We start from the raw sequence: 25326 nt of genomic DNA on the forward strand, positions 1-25326 counted from the left end.
TTGGACAATGGTAATTGACAACTTAGATAATATTTTTAATTAGCTATGCGAGAGTGTTAAAACAGTAAATCAGACAGTTTTGCTACACAAATAGCATAACTTAAGGCGCCCAAACATTATAGCTGGATCTTCAATATGATATTAATACATTACAACCATGTCATTCCCAAAAAAAATCATTCCCTAAAAGTTATACCATCTGCTTACGACGGTCACATTCAGTGTTCACGCTCACAAACACGTCCAGCTGACCAGCGCCGAACGACACTCCGGTGAGGGCCGTTCTGGGAATCGTTACGAATCATGCACGCGAAACTCCTGGCATGCGTGGAGCGTGAAAATGACCCCCTCCCAATCCGCACGGTGTTGCCCATTTTCCGTTCCAATTTCCCTCCCTCCTGGCAGGGTGGAAAACATGGGCTCCGCCCGCGAGACACGGACATTGTGTCGTGGGGCTTCGTTCATTATACCTTCGTGTGCTCATTTGCGGAAGTGTCTGGAAGTGTCGCCCCCCTGCGTGGTAGTGCTGTGTTCGGGTAGGTTGTGTAAGGTGTAACCTGTTGGGCGGTTTGCTTGCGAGAAGATGACCGACATTACACCGAGATTGAGACCAATTAGCGACGGCGAGAACAACGACGACACACCGACACGACAAGGGTTTGGACGTTGGGAAAAGGATTGAAAGTTCGTTCGCCTCTCCCCAAAATGTGGGTCACTTTTCATTCGATTAGAAAGCACCGAGCGAACGCTTTTTCCAGTTTTTGATTTGGTGCTGGTGCCTGGTTTTGCGACAAACGCGGTGCGCGGTTATTATGGAATGTGACATAATATTGCTAACCTTCTATCATGCGTAACGCTAATCGGATCGGTAGTTTAGATTTCAGGCGTGCGTTTTTGTTTTGCACTTTTTTTTCTCTTTCTTCTGTTTTGGGCTAAGGACGAGGCCAACCGAGGACGTACGAAATTATTGCCCTGCCGGAGGAAGTGACATCACAGTCCAGGGACGTTACATTCCAGGCCGTCGGTGGCCGTCGTTAATTGGATTGCTGGGAATAAGGCGAGCTAGCCGGAGACTAATGCGACAATTTTATGCCACTGTTTATAATATATTCCTCGTACGGTGCGCGCGCCCGCGCCAATGTACGCTGCATTATTTCCCTATACTCCTTCTGTGTTTAATGCATTAGCATTAGGCTTGGATGAGTTTTAGGTTGAAGCATAAACATGCGACGACACAAACAGACACTGGGTCCTTCTTGATCCGTGAAGGTGGAAGCAAACGTGAGGGTAAGTGGGCTTTCACGCAGGCGACGTGGGACCGAGTGAACAGGTGATACATTTCACGCTTGTTAAAAGAAATGGAGAGTATAAAGCAGGCGCTCAGAGCGCCTATGATCGCGTGATAAAATGACAGCTTAGCGTGACCAACGCATTGCCGCGTGTGTGCCGGAGCGTGCAAACGAAAATTTGCAAACGCGCCGTCCAACACGATCGCGGGTGGCGGGCGAACGGCCCACTGGCCATGTGCTCTGGTGCGGAGGCTCATGTTTGTGTGCTCAGCGGGTTGGATTGCCGTTGCCTTAATCTGCGATCCGGAATGCGGTCTAGCTGTGGGGAAGGGGGGGGGGGGGGTTGCGATAATTGAGCCGGTTGGCATGAAAATGGAATTTAAATAGGCAAACACGCGCGCGAGAGAGAGAAATGCGTCTTGATTTCAATCGTAATAGAAATCAATTTACGAACCACGGTGGAAATCTTTTCGCAGATGACGTGTGTTTGTAATGAGTTTCTTTTTTGTTGTTTTTCTGCCATCTTTTGAACATTTTTCTTTGATTTCGATACATTATGAAACGGCCGCATGCATTAAGACACATTATAATGGTCTCCTCCGTTGAAGTATTCCTTCATAGGGGGCCTATAGGGACCGTTCCTCTTCACAAATATTAAAAAGCTCTTCTAGAAGATCAGTTTGTAATTTGCTGTGGTTTATTTTAATTCGACCACTACGAAGAATTGAACACTGTTCAACAGAAAGATTCTTCGTTCGTTGTTTTTAATCTTTTTCTATTACTAGTTGGATGATTCGTTGGTGGTGCTAGTAGTGTTCGTCGATTCTTCTGATGGCGTTTCCCAGAACGCATCGTCTTTGTGCAGCTCATGTTCTTCCAACTGACGAACTGAGGGTGACTTGAGTATCAATCCTTAAAATTGAAATAAACAAAAGCGACAGTTAGTAAAACGCGTAGAGCATAATCTGTGGAATATGGAACAATAGTACAAGAAGAACTGTTTGCATACGCCTAAAATTGTGCATCTCATAAAGCAAAGCCACAGTTTTGAGAAATGTTTTTATCGCAGGAGAAATAAACCAAAACGAACCACATAAACACAGAGCAACAGAGCTTTCCATTAAACATTCAATGTGCACGGTACAAGAACGGTAGTGAACAGCGAGCTAGCCATGTTTCGTTTCACTAACTACCTTTTAAGCGCGCGTTTAAACACAACATTTGCCTTTAGCGTCATGCTAGGCACGGAGTTAACATTCGGAGCTTGCTTTGGGCTTTCGTTTGGCTGCAGCTTCCACCAAAGTGCATCGCTGCACTGCTCCGATGCTATTAGCTGCCCTCCGAACGTGTTCATTCTAACGATAGCTCCTATCGAACAGCGCAATGCATTGAAAACAGAACTGTTGGAAGAGCGAATGTGTGAAGAACGAGCGATCGCCGATCGCTCTACTTACCGGTAATCAGCCCGCCAACAATGGCGATCACCATCGTTAAGCCAATTGCCATTAGCTGGAAAGCACCCTGCTTAGCACCAGAACGGCCATATCCCTGTGAAGTGAAGGCAAATGGGATTTATAGAAAATTACTTCCAAAAACGTGCAAACCACTGCCTACCCCGATGACATATTCCAGCGGTTCCATTTCCGACGTGGCATTGGTGGCGTTCGGATTCTGCATCGCGGGGAAAATCGTAGCCAATGAGGTGCCGTATGTCTCGACACTTGCAAACGATGCATAAATGGCGGAGAAGATGGCCGACAGTACGGCGGGCATGCCGTGCAGGTTGTGCACACCGCACGTATCCGCAATGCGCAGATTAGACAGTATGGCGGGCTAGATGAAAAAAGATGACGACAAACAAAGAGAGAAGTGAAGGTTTGAATATTTGGCAATGATTTACAAATAGCTAAAAAGTGTACGAAAAAAATGAACATATAAAAATAGATTTCGTATCCGCAATGCGCAGATTAGACAGTATGGCGGGCTAGATGAAAAAAGATGACGACAAACAAAGAGAGAAGTGAAGGTTTGAATATTTGGCAATGATTTACAAATAGCTAAAAAGTGTACGAAAAAAATGAACATATAAAAATAGATTTCCATGTTTTTGCACTGATACTAATGAGCTGCTCTGCTGTCGTGCGCGGCAGGCTGTACGATCGCCTTCACCGATTTGCGTATTTATCCAAGCGTTATTGAGTGCTAAGTAGAGCACTTTGAGATCGCTTTTTAGCAGCTCGGTGTGAAAATGATCCTAACACATCCAGTCGTGTTGAGAGCGTGTTAAAATCTAAACCGTTGCTAACAGTGCGGCGAGCAGTGGAACAATTTCGTTAGCAGCATTTAGCAGGTTGTGCTGCTGATAAAATGTTCTACTGCCATGGTAACGGCGCACGGTTAAGATATCAATAAACTACGGTTGTCTAAAACACAGACTACAAGAGTGAGAGTGATCGCTGGTTAGATAACGGCGGGGTAAACAATCACATGAGAAACCGCATTAGATTGCACACCACGCATACATACCGTAAGAAACCGATAGCCCAGCACGGAAATAACGCCTGCCATAACGCCGACGATCAGTGCACCGAACGGGTGGATCAGCAGATTGCAGATCGATCCCACCGCCACACCGCCAGCCAGCGTCGAGTTCTGCACATGCACCATGTCCAGCTTGTGCTCGTGGGACACTAGCGCGGACAGCACGAACGTTGTCACCGTCGCTCCGGCAAGCGAAAGATACGTATTGATGATGGCACGCTCCTGGTCCGCTCCATCGACCAGTGCCGAATTGAAGCTGGGCCAGAAGATCCACAAAAAGATCGTTCCGATCATGGCACTGATGTCCGAGCTGTACGATGACCCTTCAAGCGGACCGGCCTTCGCCTGTTCCTTCTTCGGTCGTAGCATAAAGCTCACGGCCAGCCCGAAGTACGCACCGAATGCGTGCACCGTGATCGAGCCACCGACATCGGCCGCCTTTACCAGCTCCAGCTGCAGGTACTCGTTGCCAGCGAAGATCGCAATCTCCAGAATGCCCATGATAAGCAGCTGGATCGGTGTCGTACGGCCGAGCAGAGCGCCCATGCTGATCAGTACGGCTGCCGCTGCAATGTCCGCACCGATCAGGTTCTGCAGCGAGATCGGTATGATGCCGTCCTCCATCTCGTAGCAGCCCCGCATGATGATGGCCCACTGGACGACCAGGGCGGCCACGAGCAGATTCAGCCCTGATGCACTAAAGCCATACCGCTTCAGAAACGTCATCAGGAAGGCAAACCCGGCAAAGATCATCACGTGGATGTCTTGAAAGTCTGAAAGAATGATGGCAAGAATAATCCACGTATGAGATGCTGCACGTGATTACCGTGGTCGCAAACATTCGGTATTACGAGGATATTTCCGCAGATTTCCTCCCTCGGTCTCGGCAGGGCTGTGGACTCGGGCCGTTTCATTTTTCACGGGCAACAGTTCCTTGGCGTAATCGGTGCAGAATCCGAACACGATTATAAAAACCACCTGCACGATCAGCAGCAGTGCGTAACCGGCCGTCGAGGATCCTGGTGTGTGCATGATGGTGCGTTGTTTTCTCCTTTCCGAAAGATCACTTTCCTAGAACCTTATAACCGATTGATGGTTTGAATAATTTGGGCACTTGCTTTTTGGGGGATTCGTAACAAGTCCACGGAGCGCTAGCCGTGGTACATTTTTATCCGCGCACTGTCCAAACGGAACTGATTTCGGTGTCAGAAACGATGATAGGTTGATGTTGGTTGGGATTTGAGATTCGGGTTGTAAAGGTAGGACGGTTAGACGGGAATGGGGCTGCTGTGTGCGCGGTGGATGATAATGATGGTGAACACAGTGGGAAAATGGGCGTGTTTTAAGGTGGACATAAAGAAAGGAGCAATATTTTTGTAGAGCTTACTCATGAAATAGTGGTTCTCGTGTAGAATATGGAATAATTTAAGCAACGCATATTTTACCAAGGAGTGTTACTTTATTTAGAATCCTTATGCAAAGATAAATCCATCCCTTTTTCCCATTGTGCACATGTCAATCAAACAACTCCATGCTGGCGGTCGAATCTACCAACATGGTTTGTGAAACATCTGAAGTGGCTCAATATCAACCTGCACGTCCAAACGGTACCCTATTTTTTGCACGGCCAGATACATCCTTCTCTACTTTTCCCACCGAAACCCTCAAACCGCGACATTCCCGCTCCGTGCGCCAATTGGATTGAAAGTGAACATTTAAATTAGGAAAAGGGGGTAAATGAATTATGTAAATTTATACAAATCGTTAGCCCTCGCCTTTGCTACAACCCCTTTGGCTACTGCTGCTGCTGCTGCTGCACAGCTTCTAGTTTGACCGTGACCGTGGATTAGTGGAGTAGCTGTAATCGGTGCAGAACATAACCCCACGCCTTGCCGGAGGTACACGCTGCTCTTGAACGATTTTGACCAACCGTCCCCTCATGACCTATGCAAACACCCCGGCGCAGTTCGGAATGTAAATTTCGAGTGGATGTTCTGATCGATCGAGCCGATTTCGGCTAGGTTCGGTCTGAAGATGAGCGTTCGATGGATGGATTGGATTGGATCCACCGTACGTTGTGAAACTTTGTGGTAATCAAATATGGAAACGATTCGATTACTTTCACGAATGTCTACTTACGGACTTCGGGCTTGGCAATTCAAATCCGGGTTGTCTGTAAAGTTAAAGAGGTTTTCCTTTGTGTCAATAAGGTAGAAAAACAACCATCGAAAACGTGACGCCTGCCGTCACGCAATCTCAAGTGTGGCTTCTGGAACGACATGGCATCGCTCGACATGGTAATACCGTTCGGGTTCATTATTGATGAAAAGCTGACTCGGTTGACTCCGGGTGAATGGTGCACCGGGGCGTTTGTTTTACAACCAATAAAACGAAGGTCTGCTCGTTGGTTTGGTTACCTTTCTTCGAAACTGATCTGGTGGTTTATTGATTTGTGAATCGTTTCAAGGGGATGTAAGGATGTACAAGGGGTAATGCTTACAAACTACCGGCAGGATTCAATTTGCTGCTGTCGTGGGATGGGGGTAGCATGGTAAATGAAGTGTTTGTGTACGGCTGGATGGGCCGTTTTGAAAGGGAGCTCAGGAGCTGTACTCATCCTGCATGGCCGGCGTGTAGGAGGTAACGTTTTCGATCGGTGCATTGAGCACGACCTTGCGGAATATTAGATAGGCAATGCCGCCGAGCAGCAGATTCACGATGGCCACTATCGTAATGATGGCCCATGCAGGAATCATTGGTCCACCTGTAACGTGGGAAAGGGGCGTTTTGGGGGTTAGTGTAAAGCCCGCGAAGCAATCGTTGCTCGTTATGACTCACGTTTGAAGGTTCGGTTAATGGTACGGCGTCCGCGAAGAATTTTGCGACGTGCCTCGGTTTGATCCAAACACATGCTCAATACAACTGTGGGGTATATAGAGGTAGATAAATGGAAGGTGTTAGATGAAGTCGATATTTCGCTGTGACTCGCTGTGTCCCGCTACTACACTTGACGGACGCGCTTAAAATATTAATTTTTACAGTTAAAACGCAAAAAAGGTTTGTTATTACTTTAGTACGGTTAAGTAATCGGGAACAAAAGAGATGTAATATCGTTTGTGCATTCTGGTCAACACTTCACTAAGCGAAAGATTCCGTACGAATGATAAGGCCAGCAGGAACTATAATTTGGGGTATAATACGCTGACCTACACTTTCGACCATCGAAATGACTTCACTTCCAAGTGACCCATAACACAATCGTTAAAATTACGTGCTATGGCTCAACTTTATGACGTTTAGCTCGTAAACTGCGTTTAGTTTTTATTTTCGCAAGTATTTACAATATGATCACCATTTGCATCTAACTTTTCCTAACACCGATGAACTAATGCCACAGTTCTTGGAAATATTCTACCGATGAATCACACACGCTCACTTCAAGGTGATTGTGCTGCCCTGCGTGTAGTGGTTGCGCATTGATAATTACCGAGCATGAGAGTGAAGTAAACGGCTTTGTTCTTTATGATAAGCATCTTGAAGCGGCACTGGACAGGACACTTTTGTAGAATCACACAAAACAATACAAATGTCAACACTGTTTTAAGTTGCTTTTCTTTCCAAAAGCACAAACTTTCCTTCACGCTTAAATTTGTCAAACGATTCAACCTGCTACGAAGCAATGGATGGCACACAATAAGACCTGTTCCAATGTGGATGGTTACACCCTTACCGCTACGCTGTGCTATCGGTGGGTGATTGGCAAACGCGAGCACAGATAAGATAACGCACCTTTCCGCCCGGTACGGCGTACCAGGGTTGTCCTCTCTATTTTGGGGCGAAGTTGTCGCGTCGTTTAACGGACGCTTACCTTACCCGCGAGTAACGGCGAATGTTGCAAGATAAGATAAGAAACGTGTTGCACTAAATAGAGTGGATAAAACGACTACAAATTTATTGAAACCCATGCCGTAGGTTAGATGCGATGTGCCACACCAAAACAATCAAAACATTTGTGGTTATAGAGACGGTGCAAAAGATTATGAGAGAGAGAGAGAGTGCTTGCAGGCCTGGCTAGATTAATCGTCCAGTTGGCAGAGACAGGCCGTTCCGCGCAGAACCCAATGCTCCAGCGGCATATCAGTTTCCAGCTCGAGGAACATGACAAAGTTGGTCGAGTGGCCAGTGGTGGATAGGACGCCACGCCGTTCGCTTGTTTTGTAGATGGGGCAGTCGTAACGATTGACGTGCTGTTCACTTTTTTCCGACTTCAGTATTGGGGTCATCGAGATGATCGGCAGTGTGTCGTAGAGGATGCGTGACAAGGGCTCATCCAGCCGCATGCTTTCACGATTCCAACGGGCACCTTCCAGGTAGAGGCCCTGTTGAGATGATAAAAGCAGTTGGATTAGCGGTTGCATCGTTACAAAATGAATTAGTAACTGTTAGAAAGTAAAGTGTCACATCAATACAATGCTTAGGCGAGTACTTACGTCGAACATTACGTAATCAACGTTGATGAGTCGTTTGTCCTTTTGTAATGCAGCATTAAATGAGTTAGTTTGCGTCGTTAGAATGTTATTAGAAATGTGTATGTTATGTAGTATTTGTATCTCATACCATCTATATTTATGTGAAGCTAGATACTATCTATTTTCAACGTTAAACAATTTGCAGAGAAATATGAATATTACCTTAACAAACGTTTCCACCTCGGTAGAATCTTTGACCGCTTCGTCCGACTCAAAGCTAGTTACATCGAAGTTCATTACCAGGTCATCGATGCGGAGCTTAAATTTGCGCGAGTGGTTCTGCATGATGCCGGTCAGAAACGACTGCGTAAAGTAAAACCCACTCATCCAGTACACGTTCGGTTCGCCCTCGTCGATCCAGCGCTGGAAGAAGGCTAACCGCTGCACAAAGTCGTTCACGTAGCTGCCGAGTGGCTTCAGCGAGGGATAGCTCTTCGACAGCCACGCTTTCGGTACGCGCGATATTTTCATCGCCCGGTAAATGTTCTCCAGCTCCGGTATCATGCTAATCTGGCCCTTGATGGCTCGCTGCACATCGATCAAGCTGAGGCGAATGTACTCTAGCAGCCGGTTGAAGCGCGTGAGCTCCTGGCGCAGCACGGTATTCATCGAGTTTTCATACTCGATTGGATACAGTTCGGCGACGGCATCGACATCGTACAGGGTGGGTAGCTTTTTGGCGATCTCGGTGCACAGCAGCAGCACCGGATCCTCCTTTTGTTCCGTGTCGGAGGAGGCCGTTCCCGCGAATAGGTGCGTTTGGGTGAGCAGAACTCGATCTAGCAGCTGGAATGAAGGAAATTAATCAGCCTTTATTGAAGAACACATACTACGCAGGTACTTGCGATCCGTACTTACCGACGAGGTTTCATCAATATTGCGCGTGATGTCAGCGTTCTCGTGCAATCCAAACACCTCCGGGTGCGCGATCATTGGCATTGTGGAGATGTATGCAAGTGCTTCAGTCTTGGTTGGCAGTACCGGTACTTTATAGCGGCCCGATTCCGTCAGGGGATAGTTTTCGACATCGATCGTGTCCTGGTTGTAGATTCGGTTCAACAGAGCCATCAGCAAACGCCGATCCTTATCGTCAGTAACTCGGCCCCCGTAATTACACTCTCCCGTAAGATAAATGTGTCCCTCGAATGGTATCTTGTGATACTGGTTCAGGAACATCTTCAGTTGCATCAGGGAGATCCTTTCGAGAAAAAAATCGCTCATTTCGGTACAGTTTTAAGCTACTTTGAAACTCAAATACTTACTTCAGATCAGATTCATTGAACTCGTACGGGATGTTCCAACCAAGTGGACCAAATTTGCATCGCTCCTGCACAACGGCGTGGAAAAATACCAGCGAAAACACTCCCCGAAGCCATATGTTGGCGAGTTGTCCATCGAAAGCGTCCGAGTAGAACGCATTGTTGGACAGTGGATCGGTGGTGAAGATGCGTGTCATATTGTTCTTTACACCTTTCGGTGCTTCGTTTGTCATTTTGACGCTATTTTGCAGTATCGATACTGGAAAACGTCGACTGGGGTACGATGTGCACCACAGCCGATACTTGGGATGGACCGACTCGTACAGGCTCGAGTCCATGCAAATTTTCTCCAGCTCGTCCATGTACGATTCGGCCACGTGACAGTTTTGCAGCACAACCCAGTAGCCCAGCTTGATCGCATCGAGTATAGTTCGCGTCGCTTTCGGTCCCTGGCCCTGTCCGAGCGAGATGACTCGACAGTCGTCGCTCATGTAGTGAGCGTTAGCGAACGTGAAGATGTTGTCCATCGGGTCGGAACCGGGCGAGAGCATAAAAATGAGCGGAATTCTTGGCGAACTATCACGGTACGATGTTTCCAGGTTGAATTGTGGCGGCTCTACGTACGTTTTGCCAATGTTCTGTACAATGAAGCGCTGCAAACCGGGAACGACCTTATCGGGCCGGAGACACTTCAGCACGATCAGCTTGGTGATGTTTTCGTGCTGATCGTACGGCTCCGGCAGCGGATGGGCGTCGGGTTCATTGAGATCGTTGTACGCTTTCCACTGGGCAATGTTCTGTATGATCGATTGGGGCAGCTCTTTCAGGGAAGGTAGCGCTCCGGCACGCACTATCTCCGACCAGCACTTGTCCGTGAGCCACTCGGGAGCTGGATTGGGGTAGGGGTTATCCAGCGCAAGCCCACCGGTCAGCAGGAAGGAAAGCTCTGGATCCTTAATGTCACCCCGGCCACGCATGATACCCAGACACAGCACGAAGGAAAACATTAGCTTATCCTTCTCGAACAGCGAGCGACACACATTGTTGTAGATGGCCATGGTGAAGTAGTCGGTGAGATGTTTCAGACGCTGCTCAAGATCGTCGGACTTGGGCGAGTTTAGGATCGCCTGTACGAAGATATTTAAGAACCAGGTGAGGTTGAACTGGTACATTGGGTCAATATTTGCCAGCTCGGCGGTGCAGAAGAAAATCACAGCCGAATGGCGAGCCACCGGGATGTATTGTTGTCTGGCGGCATCGATTTCCGCTTCCGTCGCCACGGCTACGATCTGTTTCGCCTGTATCTCTTCCGACAGCTGCTTGCTGGAGGTGAGAATGTCGATCGCATTTTCATCATCCAGTATGTTACCCTCCGCAGTGGAGAGCACCTGCAGAATCTTTGCCTCGGCATTGTACAGCGCTTCCTGGTTTTGGGCAGACTCGATGATGAGCGATTCCTTTTTCTCCTGCAAATCGGGACGCTCCTGAACAATGACCGTACCGAGCAGCTGCGACCGTAAGCCTTGCTCCGTAATCATGAAGTTCATCAGCGTCACCATGACGGCGGTTTCGGGCAGATAGTGAGGATTGCGCAGATTCGTCGTGATGTAAAACCGGAAGTTGTCGTTGTACTCGATCATCCCGTCGCCGAACTTGATGTTGTACGATCCCTTCCGGTAGATGATGTTTTTCTCGAGGATGGAATTGAACCCGGAATCAATATTCTCGCCCACGTTCTCGAGCAGCACCGGATACCCATTGATGATGGCGTTCTCTACGATGCGCATATAGTTGGCTTCCATCTGCTGGATGATCTTGAGATTGTTTGCTTTCTCCATATTCTTAACCCACTTGTTAGCCTGCCCTTCGGGATCGATCATGAGCGGCCAGCGACGCGCATGCTTCACGATAATACCATTCTCAACGGAGAAGTTATCCGTCGGCAGGCCCCAGTTAGACCAGCTGCGGATTTGCAACGGATTGCCAAGGGTGGTGATGAGGGAGAAGGCTTCCGTACAGGGTATGCGTCGCGTGACGGCTTCCGCGTTCCATTCCTGTACGATCGTTGAGCGAAACTCGGTCGAGAAGCAGCCCAGGTACGCCACACACCCGGCAGCAAGCAGTACATCACCCACCACGTTACTAAGCGACTGGTGCAGATTGAAGGCACACTCTGACCAGCGCCGCTTTTCGCCACCAAGTCCACCGATCAGTTGCTCCGCACGTATCAGCTTCTTCTCGCAGCTATCGATCTCATCCTCTAGGCGTTTCTTTTCGCGTGACTTTTCGGCAAAGAAATCGTTCAGCTTCTGCAGCTTGTCGAGAATTTCCTGCAGCTCGGCACGCTTCGAGTTGAGCTTTTCCATCTGCATCGCCAGTTCCGCTTCCGCCTCGGCGAGGGCAATCTTTTTCGGGGCGACAATTTTTGCGACACGGTCGTAAATTTCCATTGCCCGTACCCACCGGCACAGACCTTCGCAGGCCATGGAGATGCTTTTGATTTTCTCCGGCACAAACTCACGATCGGCGATGTAGCTGTTGCGAGGGAATAAAAGTTTAATGAGTAGGCGTAGGAAAGGAGTGATTGGAGGTGCGTCTTACACTTCTCGTATCTTCTTCATGACGGGTATAGGAATGTTGTCCTTATCGAAGGTCTTTAAGCTATCCAAAAACTTGAGATCTCCCAGCATCTTTTGTGACGGTCCCCAGTAGTCCTCCACCAGATGTCCATCTGCAATAAAACGTATAAGTGAACCAAATTTCGATGTAGTAATTTTCCCCTCAGTAGCACTCACTCGGATCTGGTTTTCGGTCCGGTTTGATGCCACGAATGACACAGACGGCTTCAAGCACAAGCTTCACACCGGACGGTGGGTTCTTCATCGATTTTACCACGGTAATGTCAGCTGGCTTGAGCGTGTCCAAGGCAGAAAGAGCGGCTTCCAGCGCCGGCACTGCTTCCTGCAGGTCGCTCTCACAATCATCCTTGATCGCTTGAGCAGAGGCGGCCGCCTCGTTCGCTGCCGTCTCGTCCGCACCAACAATTTCTTTCTTCTTTTCGGCTTCGGCCGTCTCACGTTCGATGTTGACCATAATTTTCTCCGTCTCGTCGGACGTTTGTTTCAGCATCGGTTGCAAATCTTTCAGCTGGTCCTGCATGACCGACACCTGCCCGGCGGCAAAGTCCAGCTTCTCCAGACCGGTAGTGTACCGGTCGCGTTGTGTAATGGTTTCCGAGTACTTTTTGTGGTACAGGTCTTTGAATGATCGTAGCATCTCTAGATAGGACGTGGGCGTGACGTAGTTACGGCGGCCCAGCTCGAGGAAGAACCGGTTCGAATTCTCCACAACGCTTTCGTTAAACACAAGCACGCAGTCGATCAACTTACACTCTAGCTCGGTCAGTTTGCGCACCTTCTGGTCCTTCTCGTCGACTGGTTCAACAACCTCGACGCTAGACGACTCGCGGGAGGACAACCGTTCCTGGCTGCTGACGAGATCCATCGAGCGAATGAAATATTCCGCCACCTTCTGCAGCGCATCATCGGGCCAAGCCGTAAACCAATCGATTGTGCAGCAGTTGATAAGAGAGGGATAGATACGCAGCCGCTTTTTGAACGAGTCCCCGATCGGGGAGAAGGCCAGCGCTATGTGCAGGTTCTCGCGCACACGCTCCACGAAGAAGGTGTACAGCGACAGTGCTGTCAGATCGATTGGCTTGTTCGTGGCCTGGACGATGATTTGCATTTGTTCGAGGATCACCGCCTTTTCCTCCGCCTGGAACAGATTGGGCAGGTCGGCCGTATTGAGCAGTGAGTTGATGTCTTCCACGAATGCTTCCTCCTTCGCCTGCGAGTCGTTAAAGAGAAACACGGTACGCTTGCCTTCGCAGCCCGCATACATGAGCAGCTTTTTCATATCCTCGCGCCATTCGTTGAGCGTGTAGCTGCGTGTCACCTCCACCTGAAATACGAGCGAATCGCCCATAAAGGATGCCAGCTTGACGGCACTGCGCCGTCCGGATCCGCCGAGTCCCACCATCAGCAAATGTCCCCGTGGCATCTGCAGCACGCGCGAGACGCGTGAGATGTGCTCAATCGCAAACCGGAACAGCACCAGGTTCATGGGCGATTTCGATCGTTCGTTGTACTCGGACAGATAGTAGTTGATGTTTTTCTCCAACTGTTCCCAATTGTCCACCTCGTCGTAGATGCGTGTTACCGCCGCGGGCTCCATGTAGTTACCGAACAGCAGATCGCGTATATGCTTGTCCGACACCTTCTGGCCCGGCTCGAGCCGATCGCCAAAGGCTTGCTCCATCTTAAGGCGTAGATGCGTCACGCAAGCATCGTCGACTAGGCGGAGAAGCTTCAGCTTGTCGTCATCATCCACCAGCCGGTCGCAAAACACGCGATACGATTCGTGCACCCAAAGCCGCACAAGTTTCTCCGGATCGGGCAGCTTTTTCGAAGGCAGCAACACAATCCCCTGATACACCCGGGACACATCGCGCAGTGAGAACAGATAGTGTGACTTTGCCGGCGTAGGAAGGAAGCTTTCAATTGCTCCACGATACACCGCAATGGCCGCTTGGCTGAGCAGCTTGCTAAGGCGTGCCACGGGCTCCGGGAAGCCTTTCGCAAAGTGCCAATCACCGATCGAGGAGAAGATGCGCATCAGAGTAGTATCCTCGAAGGAGTCCACTGATATGACGAACATGTGGCGATACAGTCGCTGTGGAATGAAGTTACTGCCCCCGATCGGTCCCATAGCAGCGATGAGTAGCAGATCAATAAGCTCGATCTTGGATGTATCGCGCAAATCCGACCATATGCGATGGTCGAGCCAGGTACGTACGAGCTCTAGCGGTGGCTGCGAGCCATAATCATCACGTGCCGGCATGGCAAGATCGTCGATGAAGTTGACACACTCTTTCCCGACCGGTGGCCCATAAACACCTTTGCGCCGTCGATCCAGCTTGCCCATGATCGTGTCCTGCACCTGTGCGGCCGTGCTGCGTGCCGAACAGTTGATAATGTTTGAGATGAATTTCGCTTTCGGCAGCTCGCGGATATAGTTGGAGATGGTGGCACTTTTGCCTGTACCGGTCGGACCGGCTAGCATGATTGGGATACCGTTACGAACGCACAGATTGGTCCAATAAAGTATGTAGCCAGTTTCTTTGGTCGGTATCATAAGCTCGGACACTATGCATGATTCGGGCAGGACCACTTCCTCCGTCGTTTGCCATGGCCACCAATTTTCATGCTCATCAAAGCGATAGTCCATAAAATTCATCTTTTCCGGATACATTTGGCCACGGTTCAGGGAGAAGTGCTTCGGTTTCGGATGATCTTCATTGCCACCGTAAAGTATTTTGCGCAGCAAGGGATCGATCATCTTGCGCCCCTCGTTGGTAACAGATGAGAAGTAGCCCCAGGCGTAGCAGAACAGGAACGTCTGCTGAAACTGTATTTGAGTGTAATTTTGCATGCGTGTGCAAAAAATGGAGAAAAACTTGGAAAACATCTGAAAAGAAGAGGAAGGTGAAAGTGAATGAAGTAACGAGTTTCTTGATCGGACTACTTGGTATTACCGAATAGCACTGCATCTCTGAGATCGGTAAGACGGTTTTAACCATTTTAAGAAACTTGAGCGAAGGTGGAATCAACCACTCAACAAGCTGTTCGAAAACGCCGATACTAATCTCAGACACTCCTTTCTCTTCCAGCACCAGCAAGAACGATTTGTGCAGAGCTATCCAGCCGAGCTGATGTGGCTCCATATAGATCATGCCGCATCTAGAAATAAATTCACAACAATTAACAGAAAAAAATCTTGGCATTGCCTTCATACACTTACCGGGACACAGTAGCGGGAGAAGCTTGCTCTAGATCAACAGGCTCAAACACGAGGTTCATTAGCTTAGTCATCTGAATGATCTCACCCGACATCAGGCAGAGCTTTTTGTTGTCGTCGAGCACCGTGTTCAGGTTCTCAATCCACACCGCATCAACCGGCCCATCGAAGAGAATCCATTGGCGCTCCAGGCTCGTTGTGTTGACCATTTCGCGGAAGGTGTTCGCCAACACACCATCGGACCATTCGTGTGAAGCCGGATCAAAGCTACCGTACAGTTGGCCCATCGAGATGGACTTGGGATTGATGATACGGTATTGTACGCCCTGCTCGTCGCACTTCGGACCCTTCTCGAGACGTAGCTCGCGAAGCGTTTCGGCCAAAACCTGATAGGCCGTAGTTTTTCCTCCCATCGAATCACCAACGATCATTAAACCGTGACGTACGAGCATCATCTCGTAGATCTGCATGATTTTGTCGATGTACCAGGCTGTTGGTTGTAGCTTCCGCTTCACCAGCCTCACCAGCAGAATACGCACAATATCGTCTCGGGCAGGCTGATTGTGAGATAATGAGGAGATTAGCACATGGTAGAGCAAAGAAGACATTGGAAAAGGTACATACCGGAGGAAGATCCACTCCAGGAAACAGATCCTTGTAGATGCCTTCAAACAGTGGAATATCTTGTTGCAGAAATTTGGGAAGGTTCACATCAATAATAGCTCGCAGTACGATTTGATCCTCCGGCAGGTGGGGTTGAGCGCGACGCAATGAACCAGCCGCCATAAGGACGGATTTTACCGCTCGCATGCCGTAGTCGTAATGGAACTGCGAGGAGAGTTGCTCCGAGCAGAGCTTGTACGTATGTACAATCTTTTGTGCAAGTACGCGTGCATTATCGAACCCGTTGGAATAGAGCGTGATCTCGCCGATCATCGCATAATCGGGCACCATCATGGCAACCGTACGGAACAGCACCTTCAGATTGTCCGGCAGCTCCGTGCGCCCGGCGTAGCCAGGGTTCATCGTGATGAAAATGTTACACGAAGGATCGAGCTTCAGGTGCGTATCTTCAAAGGTAAACTTGACAATCTTCTGCGCGATGGCATGCTGAATGGTGAGTATCTGTTGCGCCACGACCGAAAGCACTTCCAGCTCGATACGGTTGAACTCATCGAAGCACGCCCACGAGCCGGACTGAGCGAGACCCTTGAAGAACTTGCCGAGCGCCTTGTAATCCAGCCCGTCGGAACAATTGAACACGACACACTTTTTGGCAACGGCTTTGGCAAGATCTTTGCACGTTTCCGTCTTACCGGTACCGGCAGGACCCTCCGGTGCACCACCAAGGTTGAGCTTGAAGGCACCCATCAGCGTGCGGAAGCATCGATCGGTGAGGGGGGTCGTAACGAGACGTCCCGTATTGCCGAGATACTCCATGCCGTACTTGAGGTCGGTCGTAACCATGCTAACGCCGACGTAACTCTGCTTGTCATCGTCGTCTATACGCCAGTAGTACCGAAGCTGTGAAAACCAGTTAAAATCGCCCACATCGCTGATCTGCTTGTCAACGAGCAATTTGACAATGTCGCGTGCGTGCACATCGACGACGATCAGCGCTTCGATCGTAATCGTTGCACCGGTGCTCAGATTTCCACGCACTAGATCCACCAGCTCGGCGATCTGATTGCTGCAGGTTTTAGCGAACTGCGGGAGCTGGCCCTGCTGGATGGCTTCTTCGGCCTCTTCGGTCCACTTGAGGCAGGATACAACCTGTACCGCTTGTCCGGGCCAGTTCAGCACCCACACTTTTCGCGGATCGTTCGGGTAGCGCTCGTACGATTGCCAGATCTGCTCCTTAACACTCTCCAGCATTACTGTTTCGACCTCTTTAAGCCATTTCTCTACCAAACCCTACCAAAAGGAGTTACGGGTGATGAGCTGGCAAGGTAGAATATTTGATCGATTGATGCATACTTACATTAGCAAGATTCGGATTAACCTTTCGAACACACGGTATCACTTCCTGTTCTGCCGATGTGATCGCAACAATTTCCATCTGTGGATCGAACTGCAGTGCGTGTATGCCCTCGAAGCACTTTTTCAGATGAGGCTGCACACGGAGCGGATCCTTGGTTTCGGACAAAATTTCCAACAACTCATCGTTCGAGAGGAAAAAGAAGCGCGCAAAAAACAGCCGCTTCTTCTCGAGATACATGTTGAGACCTTTCTGTATCTCCTCTAGATCGGTGTACGCCTTCCGCAAGGTGTTTAGCAGTTCTGGGTAATCTGTCGCCTGAATGACGTGTGCATCGGCCGTGGTGTGTTTCATGATCTTGCGGAATACGCGATCGACAGCCTTGAAGTGACGGCCCTCGGTTGGCATCTGGCGCAGGATGTCCTCGGAACTGAAAATCGGCTCGAGATACATCCACGTCGCCTGCACCTGCAGCCAGGTATCGATAATGTCCTGCATGGAGATGAGCTTATCCTCCCAGTTGTTTGCTTTCGTGCCGAGCGCAGCGATATAGGGTGATCCTCGCATCGCCTGTGCCTTCAGAATGTGATCGTCCAGCAGTGTTTGGATCTCGTCGACGGAGGATAGAATGTACATATCGCTGTCCCGGTACGGTACGCAAACGAACAGCACATCGGTCCACTCTTCCTGCATGTTGACAAGCTGAATGTTGAGCTCGTACTCTTTGCCGGCCGCATTCGAGATCTCCTCGAGCCGGTCCTGTATCTTGACGATATCGATCTCCACCATCTGGCTGAGCGAATTGTGCACGTCCGGGTTCACTTCCTGGCCAAGCTCTTCCGAGATCTGCTTCCAGTGGCGATCGCACAGTCCCTGGCGACAGATCGACTCCAGAATTGGAAGGTACACCTTAAACTTTTCCACCTTCATACGTATCTGTTCCGCGACACGCTTCGCCTGCGGACTACCGGTAAGCTCCTTCAGCAGTAACGATATTGCGAGATACATTTCCTCGACCGCATTCCGTATGATGTCCGCATCCAGATCTTTAAACGGGCCGAAGTACCACACCTCGTGACAGGTGTCGAACTTGTACGCCGTGTGCCACAGCTTCTCGATCGGTCCCATCTTTTCGATCATCTCGTTGAGCGACGGGAAGAACGACTGATCGATCTGCAGCAGGTTTTCGTTCGTGTTGATCTCCTTTGCCTCTCTGCTACAATCCTGAAGAGCACAGAATAGGGTAAAATAGGGGTTAGAAGGTACACCTTAAGGTTGAAAGTGTAACATAGAGGTAGATACTTCTAAGATCTTCATTAGTCCATCCACTGTATCCACTTTATCGCGCAGATCGTCGAGTGAAAGCATTTCGCGTATCTCTCTCGTACGGAAGTGATCCATTTTCTTCTTCTCTGTCATGAGGTACTGCTCAAACTTAACCCGCCGTTCGCGTAGAGACGTTTCGAGATTATCACGCACAACGGATAATCGAGCTCCGCTAAGATCGAGCACCTTTTCCAACTCCTTCGGCCACAGGAACAGACGAGAGTTGAGATTGATATCTTCCTCTGGAAAGAGGCAGAGAGGAACGAACGTTAAATGTACGTCATCGTCATTGGACATGCTGAGTGCTGGAGTGTGTCGAAAAGAAAACCTACGATCAAGAATAGCATGTGTTAACAGGAAGATAACACGCTGTGCGACCTGCTTGATCTCAGACGTCAGCTGGTACATGCGTTCCTCCCTGCATTGGGTAAGATAGTTTTGCAGGGCCACCACTTCGGGAGTTTCCTTAGGTCTCTCGCCAGCATGCAGCGACATATCTTCAAACTCATCACAAATTCTGTAAATAACAAAAATTGACCAGTAAATCTTGATCTTGAAAGCCATGTCAAATTACGTCGATATTTACCTCCTATTATCCACTTGATTTAGTGTAATGAAATAGTTGATAACAAAGTTCTTCAGATCATTAACCAACTTTTCCAGTACCTTATTCAGCCTGCTGTTATCAAGCATGAATAGATTCAGCGGTATAAAGTCTCGCAGATAGTAGATCCCGTTGAGTAGATCGGTAAACTTTTGCACCAGCTCTTTAAAGATATCCAGTGGCGGTAGTTCCACTTGCGAGAAAATGCCCTCCGTTATAAGTTTCATCTTGTTTGCCAGAACCGGAAAATAGTACTCGTACATTGGGTAAAGATAAACCGTCGGTCCAGTCTGGTTGGCGATGACAATCTTCTTCACACGCTCGTACAACTTCTCCATATCGTCGTTGTCGGTGCGTATGAAGTGCAGGTAGCCGAGCTGCTTCTCATCCTGCGTTAAGTAGTACTCGAGACGCGGTATCTTGTAGCCCACCTTCAAGATCTTCACGAAGTAGCTTTTGAATAGATCGGGGAGCTCCTCCATGTACGGATAGATGATGATTTTACCACTGCTTTCAACAATGAAGGACGTTCTCCGTTCATCACCGTTCGTTAGCGCGAAATCGTCCGACTCCGAGGACAGTATGTCGGGATCGTCATCATCTACCTGGTACAAGGAAAGATCACTTTTCTCGGTCGTTTTCTCAATATCTGTGTGGTGTTGGCCAACCACCGAGACGGTGAGTGTCATAAAGGGCTTCTTTCGTACTTTCGGCTCCTCTCCTGCCACATCACCATCCCGGTACACTTCCAGCGCCTCGACCAGATGGTCAAGACTCTTCTTGATCAGCTCCTGCAGATGGTAGGAGGTGAGGGCGTGTATGCAGTTGAAGAAGATTGTCCCTCGTCCACCGTGGGTAGAGTTGCGGGGCACCAGATCTTTCCAATATTTGCGCATCACGTCCACCAGATCGGCCACCCGGGGCATCCAGTCGTTGATTAAAATCTAGAACAAAATACACCGTACGTTAGAACCTCTCAATAACAAATTATGTGCGCGCTTACATCTCTAGTTATTCGGCAGCTGTTATGTATCATCTCCGTGATTTTATCGGCATGCATCGGTATGTCGGTACTGTAGAACTTGACCGAATCTACCACCAGCAGATTGCTGTACAGCTTGTGCCACAGCATGTTGATCGCTTGCAGCACGGGATGATTTATCATGAGCACTTCCTCGAGCCTGTTCTTGGCGAGCTGGATCGAGCACTTCCACGGCACTGGAGCCACCATTGTGGCCATGGGAAATTCGGGTGGCTCAATGGCAAGCTGTAGCCGCGATCGTTCTGCCTCGGAGCGCAGTATGTAGCGAAGAAACGAACGCTTCACGTAGTACCGATAGTCTTCCTGCAGGTCCATCAGCAGGATGATGAAAAATACAGCCTGATCGCGTGACACACCATGATCGGCATCGAAGAGGTAGTCCATCAGTATCACCTCTGGATATATGTTGGGCCACAGCTGTTCTTCTTCGGAAATGAATTTGTGTGCTTGTTTGAGATGGTTTAGACGCTGATCTATGCGTGGCAGTATTTTTTTGATAAGATGCGACGGGAAGTGCTCTATTTTGCGTACGTCCAGCTGATCGAGCACATTCAGCGTACGCTGCTTCATCGCATCGTCAAAGAAGCACATCGCGTGCCGGAAGTTATGCTCGTACCGTTGCAATATTTTATGCTTTTGCTCGTCGGGATGGACGGGTAGCAGAGCTTGCAGATATTTGAGCTTCCTGATAAAAACATTTAATACCATTAATGGGGAATATTCGTGCGATACAACTTAAATACTTACATGCTCTCCGATTGCTTGAGTTTCCTGATGTATTGCTCATTGCTAAGACGTTTCTTTTTCACCTTCACTTCGTAGACATTCTTGCTCTTGGATGTACACTTGGGAGAAAAGAAGGCAAAAATATCACAGAAAATTAGTCACCAGTTAGACCACAAAAAGACGAAACCTACAAACTGTGGCCTTCTCTCCTGTTCTTCCTTCTCCCGACGACGCTTCTCTGCCTCCCGTATGCTCTTGGCAATCATGCGATCCAGATGTTTCTGAATTTTTCGCAACGCTTCCTCGTTTTCTTCCGGCGTGCGATAGGCAAACTCATCGAATTGAAACTTTTGCGGGCGCTTTTTCCTCCACAGTGATGGCAACTTTCGGCGACCGGTCTCATCTGTACGGCCATAGCGCCGGAAGAACTCATTACCGCGGAGCATCGGTTTGGTGAGTGCTAGATCGTGAAATATTTTCAATCGAAACCGTTTGTACACATCGATCATACGATCGGTAGCATCTTTAGCTTTTGCGGACAGTGAACCGCCACCATCACGAGCCGGTTCACCCCGACAGTAAACCTTTGAGGTCGAGGGCCGTGGTGTAGCTTCCGGGTGATGAAACAGGTTGACAGTTTCCGGTGGCAATAGTTCCGGATCCAGCGTACCATCTCCGCGCGGTGAAAGATGCAAACTGTAGTCCTTGGTAAAGCAGCTGGACTTGGTCGAATGAATTTTTCCTGCAAAGAGAAAAACCAGTAGATGAAAGGGTGAAGGCATTGTTTGACTAACAGCCTACCGATTTGTTCTTCTATGAAGGAGCGGGCCGGATCCAGGGGAAGCTCGTCCGGGCCATGAGAGAATTTATAAAACGGAACATCCTCAATGTGCCGTTTAAGTTTGGGTTTCGGTTTTTTTGCACGTCTCATTTTTTACAAGTTGATCTTATTCTTTTAGTCAGTAAAATATTTCAATTAGTTTAGTGTAACAACTAGCAGCGTTAAAACCACCTTCACCATTAACTGCAGCCTACTTGAATGAAAAACTGTTTGCATTGTTTACTACCGGTAAACGAAGCGAATGTAGCGAAGCAATCATCTCCAATGGCAACCGGCTGGTAGGTTAGGCACGTGCTACACATGCAACACGTGGTTTGTTGAAATTTTAGAAACGCAACCAAAACCTGTTGAGTATTTGTTATGATCGGTTTCTTGTTGAAGGTAAACAAATATCAACAAGTGTCAAAAAACAATAAAATAAAAATGGATCAAAATATTGTTGAATGTTGGAATTAGGTCAATCGAACGGTTATGAGGGTGGCCTTTGAAGGTGAAAGTTTTGTTTAATGTAGAGCTATAAAGCTTTCATCACAATGGATCGTTTTTTTTTTCAAAATTTGGTTTTAAAGGTCTTTTTTGTGGAACTTATTTAGGTTAGGAAATTAAATTTAGAAATAAACTTGCTTTTTGGTTCATACTCCGAATGTTTGAATATAATTAAATATCAGTTAAAGACACTTGCATGTATTTGTTTAGGAATAGCTCAAATAGAATAATATTCGATAAATGTATAGAATGTTTGGGTTGGTGATATAATCATCACCTAGCACGAACTAACAACATGCCCGCCATGGTTTCAAATTCCCGTATGAACTGAGCACCCCTTACGCATAATTCACTATTTTGCTTTGTATACACTAACAAACATCAGTGGCTTACGTAGGCCTAGACCGACAATTAATGTTGTGCCAGATAAGGAGAAGAAGAAAAATAATTGAAAGAAGAGGAAGAACTGGTTCCGGCAAACACATAATTTTTTCCCATTGTGATGCAAGCAGGCAAACTTGAACGCAAGATTGCCAGCACATTGTAAAAGCGCCATCTATGAGCAAGTAGTGTAAGTTTGACTTATGTTCGTATAGCTTACCATCCAAGAAAGGGGATGTGGCCTTTTTATTTAGAATAGGTTGATTTAAAAAATGTGTTTGGCTGTTTAACATTGTTTATTACTTAACTACGAAATTATTGATTGTGTTGGGTATAATTGATGTCAGCTCATTTGGAATATTTAAAGATACAAAAAACATGAACCATTTTCGGAAATACATTATTGCTATTAACAATCATTGAAATCATGCTACCTTAGTAGGATGCATGGTTGCTCATTTGTTGCGGAAGGAAATGGGTGTTTGTTAAGTTTGTTGAAACGATTTATTTCACAGCATTCTCGCTGAAAGTGGCTTGCGGCTTTAATAATACTTCATTCAGGGAAATCGCTTATGCTGTCAAAATAGAAAATTTATGAACTTAGCCACTCATCCCCTACCAGAAGCGTATCCATTCCACCGTCAACGTTGTCCTACCCACCCGTAAATGAATTTGTATTTTAAATCCCCTCGTAAGGCAGGCGTGCTGTATTCCCTCCCCCTCCTCTCGTATTCCAGTATCAGCACTAAACGGTCGCGTTTGCCAGCCAGCACCTTGATCGGTCCGAAAATTAACTTCCAAAGTCAATGAATGCAGCCCGCGGCTTAAGGGTCAGCATTTTTATCGCCCCGCGCGAGTTTGTACAACGATGGGCCAGCAATGGGGACGAGAGCCAATGGGTAGGGCTATAACTTACGCGCGTAATCCACCCTTCAGCCGAAGCGGGACTAGGAAGCGTTCTTACCGCCTGCCGGTGGCCGCTCAGTGCCCACGTAAGTATCAATTAGTGCGAGAGTATTTCGTGCAACTAATCAACATTGGGCAGACCAAGAGCCAGGGCCCTTGCGATTGCAATGCTCACTAGGTGCTGGAGGTGCTGCCCTTTCTGCTGGAGTTGGAGTTCGTTATCTCTCCGGGACTTGTAGTGGCCGTGCTGGGAAGTGGGAACCCAGCTGTCCGGAGGTACAACCCCTGGAGCATAGAATCACTGGAGCGCAGTGTGCGCAGTGCCCCACGTATCCTTCTGGAGCTATTAGCAGTCATTTACGTATCTCCTGGGACCGGCACAATTGTCCGTCCGACTGGCTGTGGCAGCGAGAACTTTCCCTGTTTTATCGAGGGGATTTAGGAGTCTCACTCCTGGGGAACTACGATGCACTGTCTCGTACACACACACACACGCGCCCTCTCGAATAACAGAAAGCTGAATAATGTCGGAAGCAATTTTCGTGCCCGAAGCTATAATTAAACGAGCGAGCGCAGGGGTTCATGTCATTGGATTAGATCGCGAGGACTGGTAGGGTTTGGAATACACCAGCCCGGAGTAGAACGTTTTGGAGGTTTCCTGGTACGTTATGGGTCGCAAAAAGGGCGACCCTGTGATGGTTCGTTTGAAATTACAATGACATTATTCGGAACCCGGGGGGAAAGGAGCGATTTGTAATGGCGTACCGGTAATGGTATGGGTTCGATGTGACGGGATGATTCATGCTCAAGCCCAACAGGTTGGTTGCACGTCAGGTGTGCCTTCGCGTTCGTCGTGATTGTTCGTTTTAGTAGCAATTGAGCTTAAATATTTGGAAAACGTAGGAACATCATCATGCTGATCAAGGTGTACATGGAACTGGAATCATTACAATATTCCACGAAGAACGTATAATCGCTAGCAAGAAATACATAAATGACGAATTTCTAGAATTTACTGATAAAATGTTGCAGTGTAGATCAAATGGGATCATCAGAGCTTCTGTATGAGAAGAAAAATGCAATTGCCGCCACACCAAATCAACTTTGTTTGGTCGGATAAATATTATTTTCCTCTTTGCGTTGCAAAACGCCTCAATGTATGCAATTGGCACTGCATAAAATGGATTACAGTGTACTTTTTCAAAGGTTAAAAAGGCAACAAAGTGATATCGAGCACACAGTATACCGGATTCAATCGAATATTTCGCAATCTAGAAAAATGAATCCTCGCTAAAACCAAAAACTAACCATTCAAATTTGAGCCATCGCTCGAGTTCATTCAGGCTCATCTCGCCGTGCTCTGTTTGCTTGTGCTAAATAAAAGTGTCCGTTTTATCCTAATTCGTTCATATACGTTCACACGTACTCCCCTTTTTTATTGATTCTGTTGGCATTGACCTCGGTGGGGGGCACCGTTTGCATTCGAGCACATCCGTTCAATATCAGCAGTCGCGGGCTAATATTTGCACGCCAGTCTAGCTATAGCGGATGAAAGAATC

At 48.1% G+C, this 25326-nt stretch overlaps 3 protein-coding genes across 4 annotated transcripts; all 3 read right to left on the bottom strand.

Annotated features, from left to right (window-relative positions):
* Nucleotides 1-1964: 1964 nt before the first annotated feature.
* Nucleotides 1965-5054, bottom strand: LOC121588255 (ammonium transporter Rh type A). Its single transcript, XM_041905984.1, has 5 exons — nucleotides 4682-5054; nucleotides 3816-4603; nucleotides 2904-3122; nucleotides 2744-2837; nucleotides 1965-2201 (listed from the first exon to the last, which is right to left on the bottom strand). Exons 1-5 carry the CDS (start codon nucleotides 4860-4862, stop codon nucleotides 2071-2073), a joined length of 1413 nt encoding a protein of 470 aa, XP_041761918.1. The 5' UTR covers nucleotides 4863-5054; the 3' UTR covers nucleotides 1965-2070.
* A 1180-nt stretch (nucleotides 5055-6234) lies between these two features.
* On the bottom strand, nucleotides 6235-7528 carry LOC121588257. Its single transcript, XM_041905985.1, has 3 exons — nucleotides 7318-7528; nucleotides 6669-6752; nucleotides 6235-6594 (listed from the first exon to the last, which is right to left on the bottom strand). The coding sequence occupies exons 1-3, from the start codon at nucleotides 7361-7363 to the stop codon at nucleotides 6431-6433; spliced, it is 294 nt and encodes a 97-aa protein (XP_041761919.1). The 5' UTR covers nucleotides 7364-7528; the 3' UTR covers nucleotides 6235-6430.
* Nucleotides 7529-7650: 122 nt separating this feature from the next.
* LOC121588254 (dynein heavy chain 3, axonemal) lies at nucleotides 7651-22186 on the bottom strand. Of its 2 annotated transcripts, XM_041905983.1 has the most exons (17): nucleotides 21955-22186; nucleotides 21345-21895; nucleotides 21175-21272; nucleotides 20389-21112; nucleotides 19368-20329; nucleotides 19114-19298; nucleotides 18758-19023; nucleotides 17459-18679; nucleotides 16102-17391; nucleotides 15481-16034; nucleotides 15215-15419; nucleotides 12414-15147; nucleotides 12220-12349; nucleotides 9622-12153; nucleotides 9218-9557; nucleotides 8522-9145; nucleotides 7651-8209 (listed from the first exon to the last, which is right to left on the bottom strand). In XM_041905983.1, exons 1-17 carry the CDS (start codon nucleotides 22082-22084, stop codon nucleotides 7907-7909), a joined length of 12849 nt encoding a protein of 4282 aa, XP_041761917.1. In that variant the 5' UTR covers nucleotides 22085-22186; the 3' UTR covers nucleotides 7651-7906. The 2 variants fall into 2 exon arrangements, with proteins under 2 accessions (XP_041761917.1, XP_041761916.1); XM_041905982.1 differs by having other exon boundaries at nucleotides 18758-19298.
* Nucleotides 22187-25326: the final 3140 nt, after the last annotated feature.

Source organism: Anopheles merus, chromosome 2R (assembly GCF_017562075.2).
Source record: "Anopheles merus strain MAF chromosome 2R, AmerM5.1, whole genome shotgun sequence".
Lineage (NCBI taxonomy): Eukaryota > Metazoa > Arthropoda > Insecta > Diptera > Culicidae > Anopheles > Anopheles merus.

What these genes read in the sequence shown, in the direction of transcription:
- LOC121588255 (XM_041905984.1), bottom strand. Translation starts at nt 4,862, where the DNA reads ATGCACACACCAGGATCCTCGACGGCCGGTTACGCACTGCTGCTGATC. An exon ending in CGCTGGAATATGTCATCGGG is followed by an intron (nt 2,838 to 2,903) that starts GTAGGCAGTGGT and finishes TTCACTTCACAG; the next exon opens with GGATATGGCCGTTCTGGTGC. An exon ending in TGTTGGCGGGCTGATTACCG is followed by an intron (nt 2,202 to 2,743) that starts GTAAGTAGAGCG and finishes TTCAATTTTAAG; the next exon opens with GATTGATACTCAAGTCACCC.
- LOC121588254 (XM_041905982.1), bottom strand. Translation starts at nt 22,084, where the DNA reads ATGAGACGTGCAAAAAAACCGAAACCCAAACTTAAACGGCACATTGAG. An exon ending in ATGAAGAAGATACGAGAAGT is followed by an intron (nt 12,154 to 12,219) that starts GTAAGACGCACC and finishes CCCTCGCAACAG; the next exon opens with CTACATCGCCGATCGTGAGT. An exon ending in AGGTGGAAACGTTTGTTAAG is followed by an intron (nt 8,210 to 8,521) that starts GTAATATTCATA and finishes TCATCTCAACAG; the next exon opens with GGCCTCTACCTGGAAGGTGC.
- LOC121588257 (XM_041905985.1), bottom strand. Translation starts at nt 7,363, where the DNA reads ATGCTTATCATAAAGAACAAAGCCGTTTACTTCACTCTCATGCTCG. An exon ending in TTACTTCACTCTCATGCTCG is followed by an intron (nt 6,753 to 7,317) that starts GTAATTATCAAT and finishes TATACCCCACAG; the next exon opens with TTGTATTGAGCATGTGTTTG. An exon ending in CATTAACCGAACCTTCAAAC is followed by an intron (nt 6,595 to 6,668) that starts GTGAGTCATAAC and finishes CCCACGTTACAG; the next exon opens with GTGGACCAATGATTCCTGCA.